At 39.9% G+C, this 21,548-nt stretch overlaps 1 protein-coding gene across 1 annotated transcript in view; it reads right to left on the reverse strand.

Annotated features, from left to right (window-relative positions):
• TBC1D4 (TBC1 domain family member 4) overlaps positions 1-21,548 on the reverse strand; it is a 99,400-nt gene that overhangs the window by 41,464 nt on the left and 36,388 nt on the right. The window contains 1 exon segment of the mRNA XM_039714653.1: positions 599-1,201. Coding sequence (XP_039570587.1) covers positions 599-1,201 — 603 coding nt within the window.

Below are 21,548 nucleotides of genomic sequence, written 5' to 3' on the forward strand. Positions count from 1 at the left end.
CTTTATGTGTCCTTCTGTTTTCCCAAAACAAGTTCCAAAGATGTGAAATGCATTTCAGGTAAGAGAAGAAAAAACCACTGGAGTCTGAAGGAAGAAGCCTTCAGTGCAGAGATGTTTGAATACTCATCTGGTAAGGAGGAGTCATTAATATAAATTATCAAAAAGAGACTGGCTCAAACACAAGGCTGTGTAAGTTTCATGTAAAGTTTTTTCTTTTTAAGTGCAGAAAAGAGAGGTTTTCTTTGCATGGTAGTTTTCACTGAGCCTCTTTTTGAAAGAATATTCATATTTTTCAGCTAGGTTCTAAATACCACCAACACAGACAATCCAGAACTGCATATAAAATACTTATTTCACTAAAAACTCTGCTCCTTTAAGTGATTACTCCATAAATAATTACTTTTTCTTAAAATTTGCCTGAGCTCATGAGTTGAGGTGAAAGTTCAGCTACTTGTGTTCCAACCATTTCTGAACAGATACGAAAGTATTTATGATAAATAATGAAGCCATACTGGATCCATATAATTTATCTTGCAAATCTTGTCTCAAAATGCAGAGGGGAAGAAGATAACAGGAAACTGCTCGTCCTAGAACACACCTGGAACAACATTGTCCTGTTCTTCTCAGAATCAGAGGGCTGAACGTGGCTGGGAGCACTTGCGTGTCTTCTGCGGGACTGTGTTTTCAGGTTTGTGTCGTGAACCCTTCTCTGCATCACTGCAGTGACGCTGCTGCACCGGGAGCGGAACTCCTGCTGCTCGTCAAAGCCAGAGTCCTCCAAAATCCTCTCTGGAAAGAAGCCACGAGTGCTGGCCAGGTTGGTCAAGTTGGTCTGGCTGCCAATTGTAAACATTGCAGCCCGCCCTGAGGTGCTGTTGGGGCTGTCCAGCTCCTCAAAAGGGCTGTCCAGAGGAGAAGCTGGCACATTTTCTTCACACAGGGGCAAGTCCAAACTCGACTCATTATTGCGCTGCTCGTTTAACAGTTTCAGGCGCTGGCGCTCGTGAAGGCTGAATTTCTCTATGCAGTCGTCAATTAGTGTGGAGGGAGCTTTCTTGTGAGCCACTGTCACCTTCCCACAGTACAAGACCTCAAATTTTTGAGAGTCGTAGAAGGCATCTTCACTATCCTTAGCTGGTTTGGCATCTTCTTTCAGTGCTGCTTTAGAGACTTGTCTTATGCTGCTGATGACATCAGGAACCTAAGGGGACAGTGTGAGAGGCCTTTTTAGTAACCACAAATGAGACAGCAGAGACAGTGATGCATCAAGCATTTGTTAAGGTAAGTGTTTACACAAGCTATTTCCCCAGCAGAGTGCCACAAGCTTCTTGGCAAAGAATATAAAATCAGTAAAGTCTAAATTCTGTACGGACAATTTATGTAGTGGAAGCAGAGCAAATAATTTCTAATTTTTTTCTTGGAATGTCTCCCAGTACATAAGGTTTTAAATTACCAGAAGGTCGATTGGCAAATGTTCACATCCTTTTTGTTTGTTTGTTTTTACTGACACTACTTCTCTTTCCCATTGTCCTCTGCCCACATTGACATGTTTTACTGCTGTGCTCTGTAAAGGGCCATCACTGTTCCTTTGTTATTATTTTACAGAGACACTTATTCAATTTTTAAGACTGTTTCGGGAAGTTTTGTGGACGAGAGACCAGCAATCTCCATCAGTGTCAACTGACAGTTTTGGAATAGAGGTAGCAAGAATATGGACATTTTACTGAAGTACCAAGTACAACTGCATTAGATCTCACTTACTATCAACTATAAAAACCTTGCCCCATCTATTCTATGACACAGTTCATCTTAAGGTCACACTTCCCTGCTGCCCCAGTCATTGTAGAATTAAGCAGCACACACAAATCTCTCTTCTCTGCACAGAGACCTGCTCTACCCTGTAGGGCCAAACTGCATATCTCCAGAAGAAGCTCACAATTTCAGTCCTGTACCACAGTCTTTCAAAGACACCTGGTTCTTCCTCCATTTTATCCCAAACTCCCTGAGAGGAGTCTGCTTTAAGTACCGACATATTTAATATGTGAGCTAATTTTACATTTTGGCTTCACAAAAGAAAACAAGGACTTCCCCAACTCTACTAACTGTAGATCAGAGTGTTAACAGTTGCTCTTTTGACAGTACCTACTCTTCTGAACCATACCCTCTTTCCCATGTCCCATTTTCTCTAGAACTATAATGAATGGCATCACACTAAATGCATTGGGGAAGTTACTAGTAACAATGAGATAGAGAATATCAATCCAATTTTCTTTGCAAGAGAAATCAATTCTCAACATTCAACTAATCCAATATAATCAACCAACAGTTTTTGTATTCTATACAGCTTCCCGCCACAATATGATATTTTTCAAATAATGTTTCTATTAAAAGAAGGTAACTTTGAAGTTACACCTTAAATAATCCATGCTCTCTACAGTATCTCTTCCTTTCAGTCACACGATACCAGCTGAAGCTTGCTATTGAGGCAGCAATCTCACCTACCAGCACTTTCTGCAAGTCAGAGTGGAAAATTACCTCATCTTAATCCCCATCTCCCATTACACACTCCTCATCCCTTGGGCATTCAACTCAAATTTGCTTCCAGTTCATTTATTGCAAAATGAAGTTCAATTACCCTAAGGTCTGCTGACCCTTTGGCTTCTATCCCTTTAGACGTCACCATCATCTCAGTTTTCAGTGAGGCCAAAAGCCAAGTCTAGATCTGACACAGATACCAGAGTGGAACTGTTCTTCCCTCATTTTCACTACCAGGCTGCTTTGCCATCATCCAAGGTGCACTTCCTCCCAGCCATGGCAGTTCAGCTGGACATGCAAAACCCTCACCTTGCACCTGCCTGTTTGTACTCCAAGATGGAGCTCTTTTTCCACTAATTGGTCTCTTATTCTCTCTATGGCCTGTGCTTAAAGAAACTCTAGAGTTTAAATTCCTTAGTTCTCTATTTTAACAAAATTCACAAACAGGCTACCTTTTAATTAAAATTTCCCTTTTTAGAATCCAGAAGCTCTTACAGGGCAATTCACGTATATATCTATTCAAAGTACAATGAGAAATGATAATTATATTCAAAATGCATACATTTTACACAATCAACTAGAGTAACTACTGTCAGCTGTTTAATCAGCAATTTAATTTTTTTAGAAGTGTACCATCACTTCCACTCCAATAACTGGGTTTTGCCTCCTGCCCATCACCACTGAGACAAAAACACTGGATATACCCAAGTCTTTCTAAAAATACTCAACAGCCTCCTAACACGTATTTCCCCCTTTATCCCCAACCAGCAAATGTCAAAATAGGCTGGGGATAATACAGTACCAATTCTACCCCAACAGTAATACCCATCTATTCCCTCTTCTGTCAGAGATCTCCCTCACAAATGCACAGAGTTTTAAGCAATTGCAATTCTACTCAGAACAACCCACCACCCTAAGTATCCTGCAGTTTATCACTTTTATTTCCATCTTTTCCAGATTGTGTATGCTCTTCAGACACTACATTTCAGCTACAATTATTATTTCAGTATCTCTGCTCCTTAAAAAGCTTTTGCAATACATAAATTGCTACAGTATTTTCACTTGTGCATAAAGGGATCCTGGCATTAGAGCAGGGGTTTCAGCTCATACAGCCCAAACAATCCTTATTCCCTGCTTTGTTTAGGTAAACTTTTTTACAGACTATGTTATTTTTTTGGGTGCTCTCTCATCAGCACTCACTTTTTCTCTTCTTTTCAACCTATAGACAGACTAAAATAAAATATCAAAGTGAACATTTTAAGAGCTGTTTAATCTCTATGATTGAATATGAATACTTTTCTTATAGAGAGATGAAGAGAAAAACAATGTAATGCAATACCGGGATTCACAAATGATAGTTAATATCTGTCAGACAGCCCAGAACCAGTTCCAGATGCTTGTTAGTTGTTTCATGGGTACTCTCACTAGCATGGTGTAAAAAACAGCTTCAACTATAACACTCAAGACAGATACTAACATTGCCAGGCTACGAGTTGTGCACATGAATTTTACTGGTTTTTAGTGTACAGGAGTAACTGTGTGCTGCTGATGTACTCAGTGACTGACAATGTGCCAGCCCATGCTGTTAGACCTGACTCTCCTCAATGCCAGAGTGACACCTTCTTATCCAGAATCAAGAGCTACTTGTGAGATGTACCTGAGGAGAATACAGTATTTTCATGTAAAGTCTGGACTTTGAGCAAAACTGCTAAGTGGGATCAAGAAACTAAATAACATTTTGCATCTGTGTTTTCCTGAAATTCAAGATGCAGAAAAAGTTACATAGTTATCAATCACACATCCCAGTATGGCTTTTTACACATTTCTTTGACATATATCATTGGGTTTTGACATCTCAGTCCTCTGTGTATCAAGAAACCCAGTCAACAGTTTCACCATAGAAGTTGGGTAACTTTTTTGGATTTGGATGTCAGTTTATTATCTCTTAATGTCAAAATTGCAGGGCAAAGTTAGACAAGATAATAAGCAGAATTGAGCTTTTAAAATACTGAATTACTTGATAAAAATCCTTAACTACTTTCAGAAATCAGTTTATGAATATTAAGGTGACAGACTCTTGAAACAGTCAAAACTTACTAATGTGTTTCCAAGTTCTAATATTTCCCTGCAGAAGTCCCATTAAATTAAGCAGCCAGAGGGGAGAAATGGGATTCTTACTCCTGAAATCCACAGGGCCATTAACAATCTTCCTGGACATTTACTACCAGCTATTATAGTACAGCAAAATTATAAGGTTAAATGAGTTATTGTATAGGTTTTCAGTATTCACCTGAATAAAAAGAAATTAAATCCTTAAAATGTTTAAGCAATTGATCTATTTAACATACTCAATTTTTTTTTTCAAGCCTTTAAGACAGTTACGTCAAGAAGAAAGACTGGATGAGACAGGGCTACACAGTGTATTCTCAGGGCAAGAGAAGAACACTTCCAGCCCAAACAAACCCCATGGTGGGACAATTCAAGAAGACTTAATTCTCCCAGATTTTGCCTCTCCCAAATCCCAGGGGCCTATCATCTTTTTCCAAATATTGTTGGAGGACAGAGAAGGAAATGACTATGTTCCAAGGGAGTTGCACAGGGCTTCTCAGTCCAGAAAGTGCTGGAACACCAGTTCCCAAACACAGAAACATAATGTAGGGCATGATTATAGCTTTTTTTTCTCATGAATTTCCCTATACTGCTGAGTAGCAGCAGACTGTTCCATGAATCAGAACAAGAAAATTACCCTCCACCCCAATACACCTACTCAAACGTGCTGGAACAGCACACAAAGCTTTCTCCAATGCAGCAGAGACCTCATGCTTGAACAGCAACAGGTACACTGAATCTTCTCAGGTATTAATAACCTGAAATCAAACAAAATGGATCTGAGGGCTTCAGGTGAGCTTTCTTCCCCTCCAGGATGTCAAGAGTATCCATGCCTGTCAGGAAGAAACAGCAGCATATGTACTTTAAGACCCTTGAAACGGTGCCCACAGTAACTCCTCAATCTCTGAACAAAGCTAAGAGATCTCAAGAGCAGAGATCCTTCCTCAGGCCTGTTCCAAACAATGCCCCCAAATGCAAGAGGCCAATAAGACAAGGATGGACAGTGGGTACCATAAGTACAAAACTAAATTGTGATACTAGTTTGGCTCTTCAGTGTGAACAACACTACAAAATTTGGTTGAGAAAAAAGAAACCAAAAAACCAAACCCGAATACCAAAACCAACCAAACAAGACTGCAAAGTAAGAGGCAAGTAACAAGTGCTCCATAATGTCACTGAAAAGGCAATATTTTCCTCCAGGGAAATATATTTAATCTAGTAAGAGTAATTACAGAAAAAGAAAAAAAAAAAACTCACACTTGAGAACCCAAATCAATTTTTTAATTCACATCTGACTAGCCTAAGATTGTATGAACCAGTCTTAACCCAAACAGACCATATTCATTACGTGGGGATTAAAAAAGCAAAAGTTAGCTGTACTCAAATGAGAACAGATGGCACCAGCCAAGCTCTGCATCACCTACAATTACATTCCAATCAGAAAAAGCAACATAATAAATAAAGCATGACACTGACACAAAATTCATTTACCGCAGGCAGTAAGAGTTTTGATAGTCACAACTAATGACAGCACCAGTTTAAACCAGATAATCCCCAATCTCCTCTATTTGTACCCCACACTTACGATCTTGCTTAGAGACCTTTTGAGCTACTGCAGCACATCGTCCATTTGGCCAGACACTGTAGAATAAGGTGGCAGCACTCAGCTAATTCCTGCTCTGCAATTCAAGGGCTAGATGTAGTTGTGTCCCTTGTGACTAGACCTGTAACAGTGTGAATTCATAAAGGAGAGCAAACACCTTCCTCATGCATTAGCAGCACACTGCACAAAGGGCATGTGATTAGTACTGCCAAGAAATATTCTACTATACATCAAGACACTTCACTGTGTTCTACACAGAATGGTATCTTCATGTTAGAAAGGAACATCACTTTAAGTAATACAAGGAATGCAAGGTCTTTCCTCTGACCAAAGTGTAGATTAAAGCCAAAGGGAGAACTGCAGAAAAGTAATTACCACCAAATTCATCTCATGTCATGTAACTAGATTTTGCTAAAATTAATTCCAACTGCCACAACCTTTAAAACCTCAAAAACAGAACTTCAGTTATGAGTATTTATCACCAATATCTTTAAGTTGCAAAACAGAGAGACTGTTGAGCCTACTAAATCATGCCTGATGCAGCGTAACAATAGAACATTTTGTCACATGTCTAGAAAGGGCAGAGCATCTCCATTGTAACACTACATGCTTTCTTGAACAGCAGTGACAGAAGTGGAAACATTAAAAAAAAACCAAAAACAACCCTTTGAATTTACAAGAGCCTCCAGTGAAGAAAGGTGAATGTCCCCTTTTGGCTGGAGGGATAACTTTCAAATGCATCCCTTTGTAATTACTGAGTAGTGCTTTCAATTTTAATCCAAACTTAGAACTTGAATGCTATGGATATTGCAAAGAACAAAATTCACTGTCTGGATTCCATTATTTCCACAGATGAAGAGAATTTCACTGTGCAGAGAAGCTGCAGCTCGTTCTAATTTGTGTCTAGCTTCCACATGGACAATTTCAGTCTGGAATTTATTAACAAAGCAAAGCCCCTCATCATACCGTAAGGTTTATAAACCTAAGTGTGACTGTGAATTACTTATCTAACAAACATGCCTAACAAATGTGGCTACTTAATGACAACATTTCTAGCAAGGCAATTACTTTCAAGACAAGGAAAAAGCTCAACCCCTCTCACTCCATCCCCACGCAAAGTGCAGTGGCAGATCCCTTCCACTGCACAAAGAGCCAGGAGCTGAATGAACTTCCCACACACACACACACACACGACAGGAGCAGTCAGTACCTTCTGGTGTGAGATCCAGCTCAGAAGCAGAGGCATGTCCAAGCAGAGCTGTCACCAAACCTCAGTGTCATGAACACCAAAGAGTCAGGAACAGACTCCTGGGATAAGAGAGTGCAGAAAGGATCCCCCTCTCACAAAGGGCTGGCAGTGCTGTCACGGCACTTCCTCAGGCTCGTTTCATGATATCACAGCAGAGCCAGAAATCCGTGCGGCTGTTATTCTTCAAAAGTATTTCCTGACTCGGGGCTGGAAGCGTCCGCACTGCTGAATTTGAATAATGCACCCCACTCATCAACAAGCTACGGACACTTCAAAGCAAACAAAAGAGAAACGGGATACTGTTCGGAAATCAACACCCTGCGCTTTGCTAATTATTGGGAGTTTGACATCTATCAATAAGAAAGCAATGCAATGTGAGAAAAAATGAGGAGCAATTGGAATGAGTTTCCTTTTAGTTAGTGTTAACTTGCATATCCACAAGATAGGAGAACCCAGCCACAGCAGTGAAACATGAACAGAGACAAAACAAGCTGCATATCATATCCTGCTATGTACCAGGCATTTGCAAGGAGACAAAGTTCTTATCTTTAAAAAAAACCCAACCAAATGCCAGCCAAAGTGCAGATATCCGTAACTATTCTCAACTAGAAAGAAGGGTGGGAGAGGGAAAAAATTGTTTTCCTTTAACTGCTATAAATGTTTTTACTGCCATGCAGTTAGTCCAGTGCTAATCATTCGGACCTGTTGTACTTCTAAAACTGCTGCATTCTGCAGCTTTCCACTCTGGTGACAGAGATCCACTTGCCAGTTTTCACCATTAAAAATGCATCTTTCCAATAAAAAGATAAAAAAACAGCTCAGTGTCATTCAACTTATGCAGTCACACAAGAAATTTGCTGACTTTGTGTATGCTAGAGGTATTTAGACTCTAGAACAGAAGAATCTGCCTCCATCAGCTGACTTACTGCTAAAGGAATACTGATATCTTTGTTTTTACAGAAATAAGGAGGATTTTCAGCCAAGAGAAATGCTATCTCAAAGAGAAAGGAGTAACAGCCAAATTACTAAGCATTTCTATAACCCATCTGCACTTACTGTACAGTCTAAAAATAACAGTTTAGAAAACTCCAAGTCAGGTTCTCAGCAGGCAGTAATAAGCATCTGCCAGCAACTCCAATTCATTCTGCTGCATGTCTGGGCCAACACAAGCCCAGTAGCAGAAAGCTGGAACACAGGGGCTGGCAAAAAAAAGTTTCAGTAAAGCAGTTTTTGGAGCTTCAAGCTAACTGCTATCCCTGGCTGCTAGTGCTTTCACACTACTTCTCTACAGGCTCATGGATTTAGCCAAGCTTAAAGCATCAGAAAACACATTAAAGTTGCATAGAGGAACATTAAAGGATTGCATAGAATAAAGTTTTGCTTTCAGGAGACAGTCTTCCTCCTGCTTGCCCAGCCTATATTTTTCCCAGATGACTGGTCAAGACGCAGCTAGGTTTGCTTCTAAAGAACTGCTACAAAGCAGTGCATGTATTTTGCTCTGACATTCAGCCTCATGCCACACATTGGGGAGATCACATACTCCTGCCGAAGACAAAGCTGAAGACTACTACTACTACACCACCCTGAAGAGAGATCATTTTTTTAGATAGGTAAGCTAAAATGAAATCAAATTCAGTTTTCAAAATAATTCTTACTGAAGACCAACTCAGGAATTACTTACACTGATGAGTTTTGATACAGTCAACAAGCAGAAAAAAAATACCAGAGTTGCACAGCATACACTTAGCAAATCATCACAGTATCTATTTGCAGCTGGAAACTTGTGGATCACCTAACACATCCATCACAGTATCTATTTGTTATCAGATAACAAGCTGGAAACTTGTGGATCACCTAACACATTCTGTGTGCTACACACACACACAAGGTGCTTTTACGCCAAATATCCAAATTTAAGTAAGCAGTATAATGATAGAAGGTGGATCAAGTTACTTAACAGGAAAGAATGTCAAAGAGTTACGCGATGGTTTAGATGCCTGAGCAGACAATAGGGTGCCTTTCTTTATGCAAGCACTTGAGAGTGGTGTGTATCCAAGAACTTCAGGGATGGCAGTGACAGCACAGCACAAGGAGAATTCTTGTACTCAGTATTTTGCTCCTATGTTTAGGTCAGTCAGGCTTGATGCTTTTCCACCTTTCAGGTACAGCTCAAATTCACCCAGCTTGAGTACTCTGCAACCCACAGAAGTGTCAGTACAGAGGTCTCATGACGATCCTTATGCTCTTCAATAAGTAGATTAGTAAAACAATTAATCTACCAGATTTATACTTTGAGCATATGCAAGTTTGTTTCCAAGTTTAGGACACAGTTCTAAACAGTGAAAGGCTTAGCAAACTACAGCTTGCTTGGAACAGCAGCTCCTCTTAAACTTCTTTAACCCAAGTTCTTACAAACTACAAAAGTACAAATTCAGATATTAGCTAGGTATTTTCTCCTGAAAACTGTGTTTTAGCTTAATTTGGCAGTTCTAGTAAGAGGTTTCTAAAAGATGTTGTTTTTAAAACTCCATCATGTTTAACACATACCCTATTTTTAAAAGGGCTTGCCTGAGAAGATAAGGCTGTCATGTGGACAGTCCCAAACAATTAATGCATTCTCTGCATTCATTTCCTTTTGGGGGGTGGGTGGGAAAGTTGGAGAGCTCATTGAAGCATTTTGCCCATTTATGGTCACTATCTACTTCTCCAACACAGATCAGAAGATCATGAACTTCATTTTAGCAGATTTAAAGTGGCAATACTGAAATAAATGCTCTATATGCACCATGTATAAGAAGGTGGTAATTTTTAAATTCTGTAGTTTCAGATAGAAGTTCTCAAGATTTTAAATTTAAAATATTAACTAACATGTTGATTCACTATGAAATGAACACACTTTAGTCTGGTTTTCCTTAGTCAAGAGATCAAGATTTCAGGACCCCTACATAGCAGATCATAAAGACCCCTAAAGTGAGCATCATCCCAGATTTGTTTAAAACCTACCATGATACCCATGGATGACACCACTTTTATAAGTTATTCACTACAATAACCACCTTCTTCTACCATCACTGAAGAAGAAGCAGCTAAGTGGTTGAATTCAGTGCTGGCTCTGGGAGATGGGAAAAGTTAGATTTTATTCAGTTCAGTGGATGTGGGTATACTTGGTCCAAAAAATCAGGCACTGCAATAACTTCTAGCTCCCTTAATGAGGCTAGAAATTCCTCAATTACTTGAAACCAAGGAGTTCCTTCTTTCCCTATTTGATGTTTTCCCACAAACTCTCAACTGCAGTGGGAGGTTTCAGACTACAAACTTCCCTTAAAAAAGGTTCTGCTTACAGAAAGTTGGACACCAAGAGCCATGTCACGTGGAAGGTGATACTGTGGCAGAGACAAAAAGTGTTACTATGGGGTTCAAGGCTCCTTTTGTCACAAGAACATTCACCAAAAAACTGTGAAAGACAAATGCACATGATTCATTAGACAATGTGGACAGAGTATAATGAAAACAGATTGCAACCTAGTAGCATTTCAACAGCTTTGCTATACCTGCCAGGTAATGTTCAATAGTTTTCTAGTACTTTGGAAACACACATCTGTACATGTTCCAGCTTGTCTGCTCATCTCACAGCTCACAGGAACTTTGTCTTGTGACAGTATCAAATGCCTGAGCAACCAGTAGCACAATTAACTCTTCCCAGATAACAACTAGCAAAGAACCCAAGCATAAACACAGCAAGGAAGGATTTCAAAGCCATACTCATCCAGATGCTGAATTACCAACTGCTTTGAAATGAGGTGCTCGGAACTTCCACCTAACTAGACTTCCTTCAGCATGGAAGTCTTGAACCACCACTTTGCCTAGGAGTCAGGGGAATAATGAATACCACACCTGAAGGCAAAGTCAGCACAGGACCAAACACTGAATACTGCTCTCCCTGGGAGTCACATTACTCTAATCTTGTCAATCGCTAACGGTTTAAAATATTAAGATTTCATCAGCTTGTTAGTGGCTATAAAGAGAATTAAATCATTAGGTAGTTACAGTGTTCAAATGTAAATCCATACAGACACAGCTGGATGGGAAAGTATTTAAAATTTAATAGCTGAAAGTAATTAAATGCATTTACTTCTACTACTACTAAAAAAAAAAAAAAAAAAAAAAAAAAAAACAAAACCAAAAAACCAAACAAAAAACAACTCACAAGACCCAGGGGGAACAGAAAAGAAAATGCTTTCCCAGAAAGCTTTGATATAAAGCAGTCAATAAAGTAAACAGACAGCAAGGACCTTTCAGAGAAACAGCTTTATAAGGCAAGACTCCTGCACCAATAGTGACATACATGAAGTAAGCTAAGGGTGTGATAGAGACCCGTGAGACCCATCACATATATTTCCAAAAAGTCTGTGAGAGCATTTTGTTTTGGTTATGAATATGGGTTCTACAAATCTGAAGGGAAAAAGGGAACACAGAGGCACTTAATCACTGTGTAAGTAAGAAAGCACAACAGGTATACAGAGTCAAGCTGTGTGGGAAGGAGTTGTTTCTGAGCTCATCAGGGGGGTTCTACTCATTTTTTTAAGCAACGTTTTCCTATACATCAGGTAAAGCAACTTTTGCACTGCTTCACTAATTGCTACTGGTGATGCTACTTATTTCAGTACTGCCAAACTTTATTTTTGGAATTTATTGTGCCTGGTATCTGCTAGGTATTTCTGCACCAGCAGCTGCACAGCTCTGCCTGACAGCATAAACAGTAGGATTTTTGGAATTGGCTTGAGACCACATAGGTATGAAGAACAGTTAGGCTGCATTAAGTAACTGCAGCTAACTTTTTGATAACAATATTCAGAGGAAGAGTAGCATTGGCATTATGAAGTCCTAACAACACAGTGACAAATTAACCCAGGAGTTCTAGAATTTCAGTTCATTATTAATGCAGAGCAAAGCCCAGAGCAGCATCTTCATTTTAGTAGTTCTACTGGGTTCATGTCGCAAGATTTGGTAGCAAAGGGGACTGCAGGGCTGACTTCCATGAGAAGCTCCCAGAGTTTCCCCAATGTCCAACAAAGTCAATGCCAGCCAGCTCTAGGACAGACCCACTACCCACATTGCAGTGATGGTGGTAGCCCCTCCAGGATAACGTGTTTGAGAAGAAGAAAAAACCTGCAATGGCAGCTAGGACAGCAGAACAAAAACACATGAGGGGAACAGCCCTGCAGACACCAAGGTCAGTAAAGAAGGAGGGGAGATTCCACTGGTGGGATTCCCAGCCCGTGGTGCAAGAATGGTGGGGCAGCTGTGCCCCTGCAGCCCACGGAGATCCATTCTGGAGCAGAGATCCACCTGCAGCCCTTGGAGAATACTACACTGGAGCAGTGGAAGATCACAGGAGACTGTGACTCCATGGGAGCCCAAGAGCATTCTGGATCCACCTGCAGCCCTTGGAGAATGCTACACTGGAGCAGCGAAAGATCAAAGGAGACTGTGACTCCATGGGAAGCCAACGCTGGAGTAGGCTCCTGGCAGGGACCTGTGGACCTACAGAGAGAGAAGCCAAGAGTGAAGACAGTTTGCTGGCAGGACTTCAGCAGGAGACCCATGCTAGAACAGCCTGTTCCTGAAGGACTACACCCTGCGGGAGGGGCCCATGCTGGAGCAGTCTGTTCCTGAAGAACTGCACCCGTGGGAAAGACCCAGATTGGAGAAGGTGGCAGAGAGCTTTCTCCTCTGGGAGGGGCAGCACTCTGGAGCAGGGCAAGTGTGAGGAGTCCTGCTCCTGAGGAGGAAGGAGTGGCAGAGAATGTGTGATAAATCCCCATTCGCTGCCCCCCTAAGCTGCTGAGGGGGAAGAAGTAGAGAAAATGAGGAATAAAGTTAAGTTCAAGAAGAAGGGAGGGGTCGGGGGAAGGTGTTTTCAAGATTTGGTTTTCTTTCTCATTACCCTACTCTGATTTGATTGGTAATAAATTAAACTCAAGCTGAGTCAGCTTTGCCCATGACAGTAATTGGTGAGCGATCTCTCCCTGTCCTTACCTCGACCCACAAGCCTTTTGTTATATTTTCTCACCCCTGTCCAGCTGAGGATGAGTGAGAGCAAGGCTTTGGTGGGTGTCTGGTGTCCAGCCAGGGCAGCCCCCACACCAGTATTACTGACACATCTTAGCTGGATACCTGTGTAAGGCATGTTCCCTGCTTGTAAAGGAGAAGGGCAGCACAGCCCAAATGTCTAGGGCTTGGTAAAAATACACTTAGCTGTAACATGGCAAATCCCATCATGTGGCTCCTGTCTGGACTGGAAATAGAAACTCTTATTCTGGTCTGATGGGCAAGGGATGAGAAGGGAAGAGCGACTTTGTCACTGACACAGCAGTGTTCTCATATCATTTACATAAATTATTTGGAAGGATAATGTAAATCCTATTCACTTTAGCTTACTACAAGAGTTTCTCTGTAATTTCACCTAAGGTATTACTTGTCATGCTCAGCTGCCATCAAAGCAACATATGCCTTCAAATAACTTAAAGTTTGACAAATAAGTATGTGAGTTGTTCTCCCATGGAAGTCAACAGTTCCTTCTTGACTGAGGAAATTAAAACTCAATTTATCCATGACTTGGTCCTTCTACAGCTTATTTTTTACTTCCAACAGCTCAGATTGTGAAAAATTTCTCTCTGCCACTGGAAGTCGGCTTGCTGATGAGAGTCAGGAGTGAGCACACAAACTATTAACAGAAATCAGAAAAAAAGGTCCCCTAAACAGTGAACTTCATTCCTCCTGCTCATCAACTCCCTCTCCCCTGGGGGAGCTTAGTTGATCTGGGAATTATCTATGTTAGGAATCTATTCTTGGTCATGTCTGAATGTCCTGTTCTCACTGAAGTCAAGCCTGAAACTTGTTTTGCAGAGTGAGGGAGGAAACACTGTATCATAAAAATTAAGCATATTTCTTAACTACCTCTTCTGTGATTCCCAGCGCCCAAACTTGGAAGACAAGGTGTATCTCTCTCTGGTGGGATTCACAAGTATGCCTTCCAGTTTCATCTATGACACCCACAAGGGCTTCTGAAACAATTCCATACATTTCTATATAGCAGATACTAGTAAACTTCAAGGAGAAACAACAAAAATCTCAACTTCAAGGGTAATCTCAAATGTGATGGAAATATACAACACTAGTTAGATTTATTTATTCTCTAGGGAATTTTTAAACCATCTGGCACAGTCCCAAGTGCTGTAGTTTCTGTTTGTTCAAGAGCTCTCAGGGAGATGAAACTAGCATAGGACACAAATTGAATAATTTCTGTGTTTTTGCTCTTGTAAAAACTTAACAACTTGCATAAATTAGGTAACTTCAAAACAGAGTTATGATACAATTAAGCAGGTTTAACAGATTCATACCTTATCAAGAGAATTTTATCAGAACTTATAAGAGTTCAGAAATTAATATGGACTTCAGCTAGAAGCAAAATCCAAAAAATTCATAATCCATTCAAGAAGCCGCTATGGAACTCATAGACCAGGATGCAGATCAAAGGGATTTACACAAACAGAAATAAAACTGAATATATGAACATCTACATCCATATTTTTTTTTGTAAAAAGAAGTCAAGTCCCCAACATGTATTTTTTTTCTTGTTTGGGATTTGTTTATTTAAGTGGGGGAGACCCTTATGAGGGGGTTATGAACCATTGGAGCAAACAATGACAAAATCATAAGTGAAAGTAATATGAAATTATATGAACAGGCATGTTTGCTCCCAAATCCAGTACTGGGTATGTACACAGTTTCAAAGTGACAATTCAGAGCAGCTTCCTGCAGTGCTACAACCTGCCCAGTGTCACCATCATATTTTCTGGAAAAATCCCTTTGCCAGGATTTCTCCCCTGGGAAGCTGAGAAGCCTCAGAGAAAAAGGAAAACAATATTATCTCATTTGCTTCTCCTGTGTTTTGCTGCTTTGGAATGTGGTTGGAGGTTGTTTATCCAACAGGTGATTGTTTCATTGGTTGCATGACAATTGTTTTTACTTACTGGCCAATGATGGCCAAGCTGTGTTGGACTCTGGAGAAAGAGTCACGAGTTTTTCATTAGTATCTTCTAGCCTTCTGTCTGTATCCTTTCTCTATTCTTTAGTATAGTTTAGTATAGTATTCTTTAATATAATATAGATCATAAAATAATAAATTAGCCTTCTAAGAACATGGAGTCAGATTCCTTCCTTTCCTCCCTTCGTCGGGGGTGGCAGAAAATACAAGATCCCAGCTGAGGTTGCTCCCCATGTGCTCAAACCTACATCCCATAAAGAGATTTTAACATCCTATTTTCCCTCATGGAAACAATGTGAATAACTACCTCAGACTTGGATGTTCAATTTAATATCACAAAGTACTGCACCTTCTCCACCCAAGCAGAGGAAGTATGAAAAGAGCCACTTTATGCCATTTATGTTTATAATCCACAATCCCTGTTGAATCTGTTGGACTCCTTCAAAGATGCATCACATATAAACATCAATCTTGGAATTAAACAATTCGGAACTGCTACCAGCACATAAGACTTAAAAAAACTGTGTTCCCTTCAGTTAGTAGCAGATTCATGATCATTGTTAGCCCAATTTATTTAGATGATGCCAACTCTGAGGCCGACCATAGCAGACAAGGGTTCTAGGACACAATAAAGTAGAGTTGCTGCAAGGAATTTGTAAGCCCCAACAGCATATGATAAAAAAGAGCTACTGAACAGCAAATTTAAAACTAGTGCCCTCTTTTCATAATCAGAACACAAGAGGAAAGCAATCCATTAAATAAGAGCTAATCAAAGGAAAAAGAAAGAAAAAACAAAAAAGACTGTTACACATGAACTCAGTTAATTACAGGGACAGAACAAAGCCTGTTACACATTACTGGATTGACACGTCTGAAATTTTTTATGTACAACCAAGGAATAACAGTCTTTTAAGTTAAAAAAAAAAAACAAACTATCCAAAGTGTCAGAAACTGTCACTTCAGGAAATCAGTGACAGGTTTAAGTGGATAAATTGGTACGTGGGAGGATGATTTTAAGGCACAACTTCAAAGAAACAGATTAGGTAACAACAGATGCATGTCATGTAGTAACATCCTGGTATTATACCTTGTTCCAACAAGTGGCATGAAGGTGAAACATAGGGTTTAAGACATGAAGAATTTATTTCCAATGGCAAATATAGAAATAGTGTACGATTAGGACACTGGTGAAGAACAACTGGAAATCCTAGTCTTTTATTAGGGATTTTTTATCTATGAACAGAAGCAGGAAATTAAGATCAAAATGAGGTCATGTGGCTATAATAAATGTTGACTACAACAAATACTTTACCAGAAATAAACAAGGCAAAGTCATCTTTGCAAGCAGATTTTGTCAATAACCCCGTTTTGTTTATAAGGTACACTGACTGCTTGTTGTGAATTCCCAAGCAGATAAGAACTATTCATAATACACAGACTTCACAAATAGCCCCACCTCAATAAAACTTGGGGATGCACACCTGCTATTCAGAAATTGGGATTCCTGTCAAACTTTAAGTTATTTCTTATTTCATAGTCTACAAATTTACAGTAAAGTAGTTGTCATTTATTCTTCTAAGAAAAAAAAAAGCATCATTTGGCCCAGTTTATGGAATATCTTAGAATTTCATTCTGCAAAAAAACCCAAACAGACATTTGGAAAAATATCTATGTAATTAGAAGGATTTAAAAAGAGGATTTTAAAAAGAGAAAGCTGCTAAAAACCCAGTTGATGTCAACTCAACACTGAAACTCCCAAGCATGTATCAAAACTACAGTGCACAGCCTAAATGTTTTTTAACCTATAATTATATGCAGCATAATTAGAAAGCCTCAAGTTTACAGAAAGAACTACCCAAGTGGTGACAAGATGACAGAAGAAGCTCCCACAGGAAAGGGAAACCCCACTCCCCAACAGCTGGTCCTTAGAAGGGTTCGTACGTGCAGCTGGAAAGGAAGAGATTCATCTCAGAGCCGAGATGTTGAGGAGGTTCCCTGCTACCACCTCCCCAGCATTCTCTGAAGATACCACACCAAAAATTGTGGTGAACCCGGCAGTACTACATTAATAGCTGTCCTTGATGATCCTACAGGCATTTTTCAACTTCAACAAATCTATGATTTATCCTGATAGCTGCATAGAAATAGGACTGCAGACATCAGTGTATTTCTATTAAGCTTGGTTGGATGCTCACACCCACAGAAGGTAAGAGTGCACTTTTAAATATTCATTTACAGAAAACATCCCATTTTACCACCCCAGCTTTACCCCAGGACTTTCACAGGCTTTATGAGCACACTTTCCTTGAATACAAAGAACTGAGGCCACAACATTACCCAGCAGGTGTTGCTCATAAATTGACTAAACTGAAGCTTCAGAGCTTTTAAGTTCCCAGATAATTAAAAAATATTTAATAGACTGAGTAGGGGAGGGGGAGCTGTTTTTCACAACACAAGAAGCTCCTTCATCACATTAAGAACAAAGGTGCATTTATATCATTTCACTGCTTATCTGAACACCACCCTGTGCTATCTAACAAAGCACACACTGCACTTTCCTGATAAAGCACCCTGTGCTGAGGTAGCTGTACCTACTGGGATGTGAACACGTGTCCTGAGCCCTATTACAAGCAGCACAGAAACAGATGATTTCAGGCTTTATGTACTCAGCTTGGACTTAATCAGCAGCTGCACACCTGCAAGCCTGAAAGAACACTGGCTAACTTGAGATCTTGTCATCTTAACCTTTACCTTCCAATATCATCAGCCACATTAGGCTGAGTGTCTTAGCCAAGAGCTTCCCATTTAGCCAGAAAGAAGACTGCAAGACTTTTTTTTCTTTTCTTTCAATGAGGTCCTGAGGTCATCAAGGAAGGGGCCAAGCAACACCCACATGCAAAGGTGCAGTAAATTAACCTTGCAACAATGCACAGAGTGCTTGGCTCTTGGAACAGAAGTGTGGCAAGAGGCTGCAATGCTCACCTCCTTTCACACTGCTTTGACATATTCTTAGGCTCTGCCAGAACCCTCTGCAAGTGCTTTTAATTTTAATAGCAGAAGCTACTAAATTATACTTTACTCTGGAGGTGAAAAAATTATTTGTTTACCACAGCATTCATTATATTTACAAATGCAATTTCATTTCTTTGGTAGATCTCTGAAGTTTACCACTAAAAGGATAAGGTTACAATATTTAATTTTCTACAGAACAATTGCTTGGGGAGAAAAAAAGAACTTGCTTTTCTGAGACACTCAAGAATTAGATGAGAAATTGAGACCCCTGGCAGTAAACTCTCCCCTGCACCAGCACTGTTTCTCCATTATTGTAAAAATGCAGCCTTTAATGTCTTTCCTTTCACAGTCATGCCCAGAAGAGTCCAGACAGACTGATCAATCATTTCCAGTCAGCAGGACTCTGTGAAAGGACAGGTTTTCCTATCAAACCAGCCTGCAGGATCAGTTTTAAATGCCTACGAAGGTTCACGATCTGAGGTATGTGGCAAATTTTCTATGAAGTTATTACAAAGGCTATGCAGTAGGAAAAGGAAAAAAAAAATTTTGTATGAGAATTAGTACTGCTTTTGTAAAAGCTTTTTCTATATCAGAATGTTTAAACAAGAGCAGTTTATCTATAAAAAAAAAGAAAAGGAAAAAAAGAACAAAAAACCCAAGAATTGAGATTTCATTACATCTTGTAGCCAATAATGAATAAATTAAATGTGCACAGAGAGGAGGACGGGAGAATCTCTCTTCCCAAAACTTGAACCAAATAACGAAGTCCATCTTTCCCAAGAAGATGACAGAAGACAAAGCTTTCCCTCAAAGTCACCTGTGTCATTTGTACATTCAACTGCACAGTGACACTTTCCAAAGCAGACAGGTTCTAGCAAACAATACAACAGCTCACACAAAGTGAACCAGCAGTGACCACTTAGTATCTCTGTTAAGTGCTTCTGAAGTCACTCCTGCTAGCATCATTTTTCTACACATTCAAGGAATCTGGTGGAAGATGGAAGATTGGAAGATGCCATCCCCTCAAACTTCAGCAACCGAAAATAGTTAACCATCAAATAATTACTTTTTTTTTTTTTTTTTTTTTTTTTTTTTGTAAATACAGCACTGAGTATTTAGGAACCAAGTAATCAAAAACACAGCAACAATGCAAGCTGAAGGTGAACTTGGACAGAAAAGATTATAAGATATACAGGTGCTTTACAGTGAATTCTGACTGGGAACATGTCAATGCACTGCCAAGCACTATCACAGATTTCATGAGAACTACATTAAAAAAAATTAAAAGCTCTGATTTTCTGAAGTCATACTCAATTTATATGCAAATTTATTTTTAGGCATCAAGTTCTATTTTTTCATACTTCAAAAAATGAGATTTTAGACACTCCATTCCCTAGTAAAGCTGATTTACATTACATAGCACATAAGTAGCATGAAGAGCATAATCTGATTTGTGGTGGCTCATGAACGACAGACAGGACATTTATACCATACTACTTAAAACTTCATCTCTTGGGAAAGAAGTTGTTCCCCTACTTATGGTTCCTTCAGTTCAGCTCAGTAGGGCTGGGAAGAAATTAAGTTGTTCTCAAAAGCTTGTTCTCAGGATTCAGAAACCAGGCAATGTGGTAGGCTACATCTGCACATCTTGACTTTTGCTGAAAGCACAGCCAGCTTAACCATCCCTACAAGGAAACAAGTGCTTGTAGCAGCAACCAGGACTTGAGAGATTTATTTTTTCATAAACCCTTTGGTTTATATTAAATTCCAGCACAGGAAGCAGGGCTCATTTCTGCTTATAAAACATTACCATTTATCATTTCACAGAATTAAACTATCAAAATAAAGGTACAGTGTAACAGACCACAACTACATGCTTTTTATTTCCTTTATACACCAAAGTAGTTTTTGGAAACAGGACTCAGACTGGAATCCCACACTGCATGTCTTAGCTCTGTTCTTAGATGAGCCTAGTCCATCACAGAGGTGAGTGTAGTCCTTTTCTGGGGGACAGTCAGGGATATAATAATGCTGCTCATGCACAGGCAGCTGTATTTCGTACCCAGCACCATGAGGCATGGCAGGATAATGCTGATAAATTGCATTCTCAAGCACAGACAGAGCAAACATACATGTAATGGCTTTCTTTTGCTGCACCCAATATGCAGCACAAACTTTATTCCTTGCTTCAGATACTTGAACCTCTCAGGGAAAAGCAGAGCATCCCAGTACCTAGACAGCAAAAAGAAAGACTGTTTGGAATGAAACACCTAATATTTAGAAAACCAGAGTGAAAGACCTTACTGGAGTCTCCACAGCTAACCTGGAGGTGCCCAATCTGCCTTTTTGAGGGATCACAGTGTGCCAGCAGGCTTCTCACAATGAAAGAGTTGTCTAATGTCCAGCCATGAGACTGGGAAAAAAAAAATCACAGGTCCCTTGTAAAACATCAAGGACCATCTACAGGAACCTTGAATACCTCCTTTCCTGGCAGAAAAAAAGGCTTCTGAAATGACATCATGAGTCCCTTCTGGTCTTCTCCATTCTCATAAGCACCTAAGGCTCGTGTCTTCCGCAGAGTTTAACTGCTTTGTCTACCTTTAGAATAACCTTTGCTGGGAAAGGCTGAGTGGGGTGCAGAGAGGAGGAAGTGACCAAGTGGCTGTGGAAAGCACAGACACCACCCAGAGCAGAAGTGACAAACTTGTACTGAGGGCATCTGTTCTGCTCAGCTGGCCAATGCACACACCAGTGTGTGCACAGTAAACATTATAACACACTATTTCTTGCCCAGCAACTACCCAAGGACATAGAATTAGCAGGAAAACTGAAAGACTGTGTACAACAAAGACCTTCAAAAACTGTTTTATAGAAAGCAGTTTACAGACATTCTTATTGTGCATTTTATTTGTGTGTTTTTCCATTCCCTCCTACTTCTGGCTCCACCTCATTGGACAATTTCACGTTCATTTTCCAGGAAATGCTGAAGG

This window comes from Passer montanus, unplaced genomic scaffold (genome assembly GCF_014805655.1).
Source record: "Passer montanus isolate IOZ18808 unplaced genomic scaffold, ASM1480565v1 scaffold30, whole genome shotgun sequence".
NCBI lineage: Eukaryota > Metazoa > Chordata > Aves > Passeriformes > Passeridae > Passer > Passer montanus.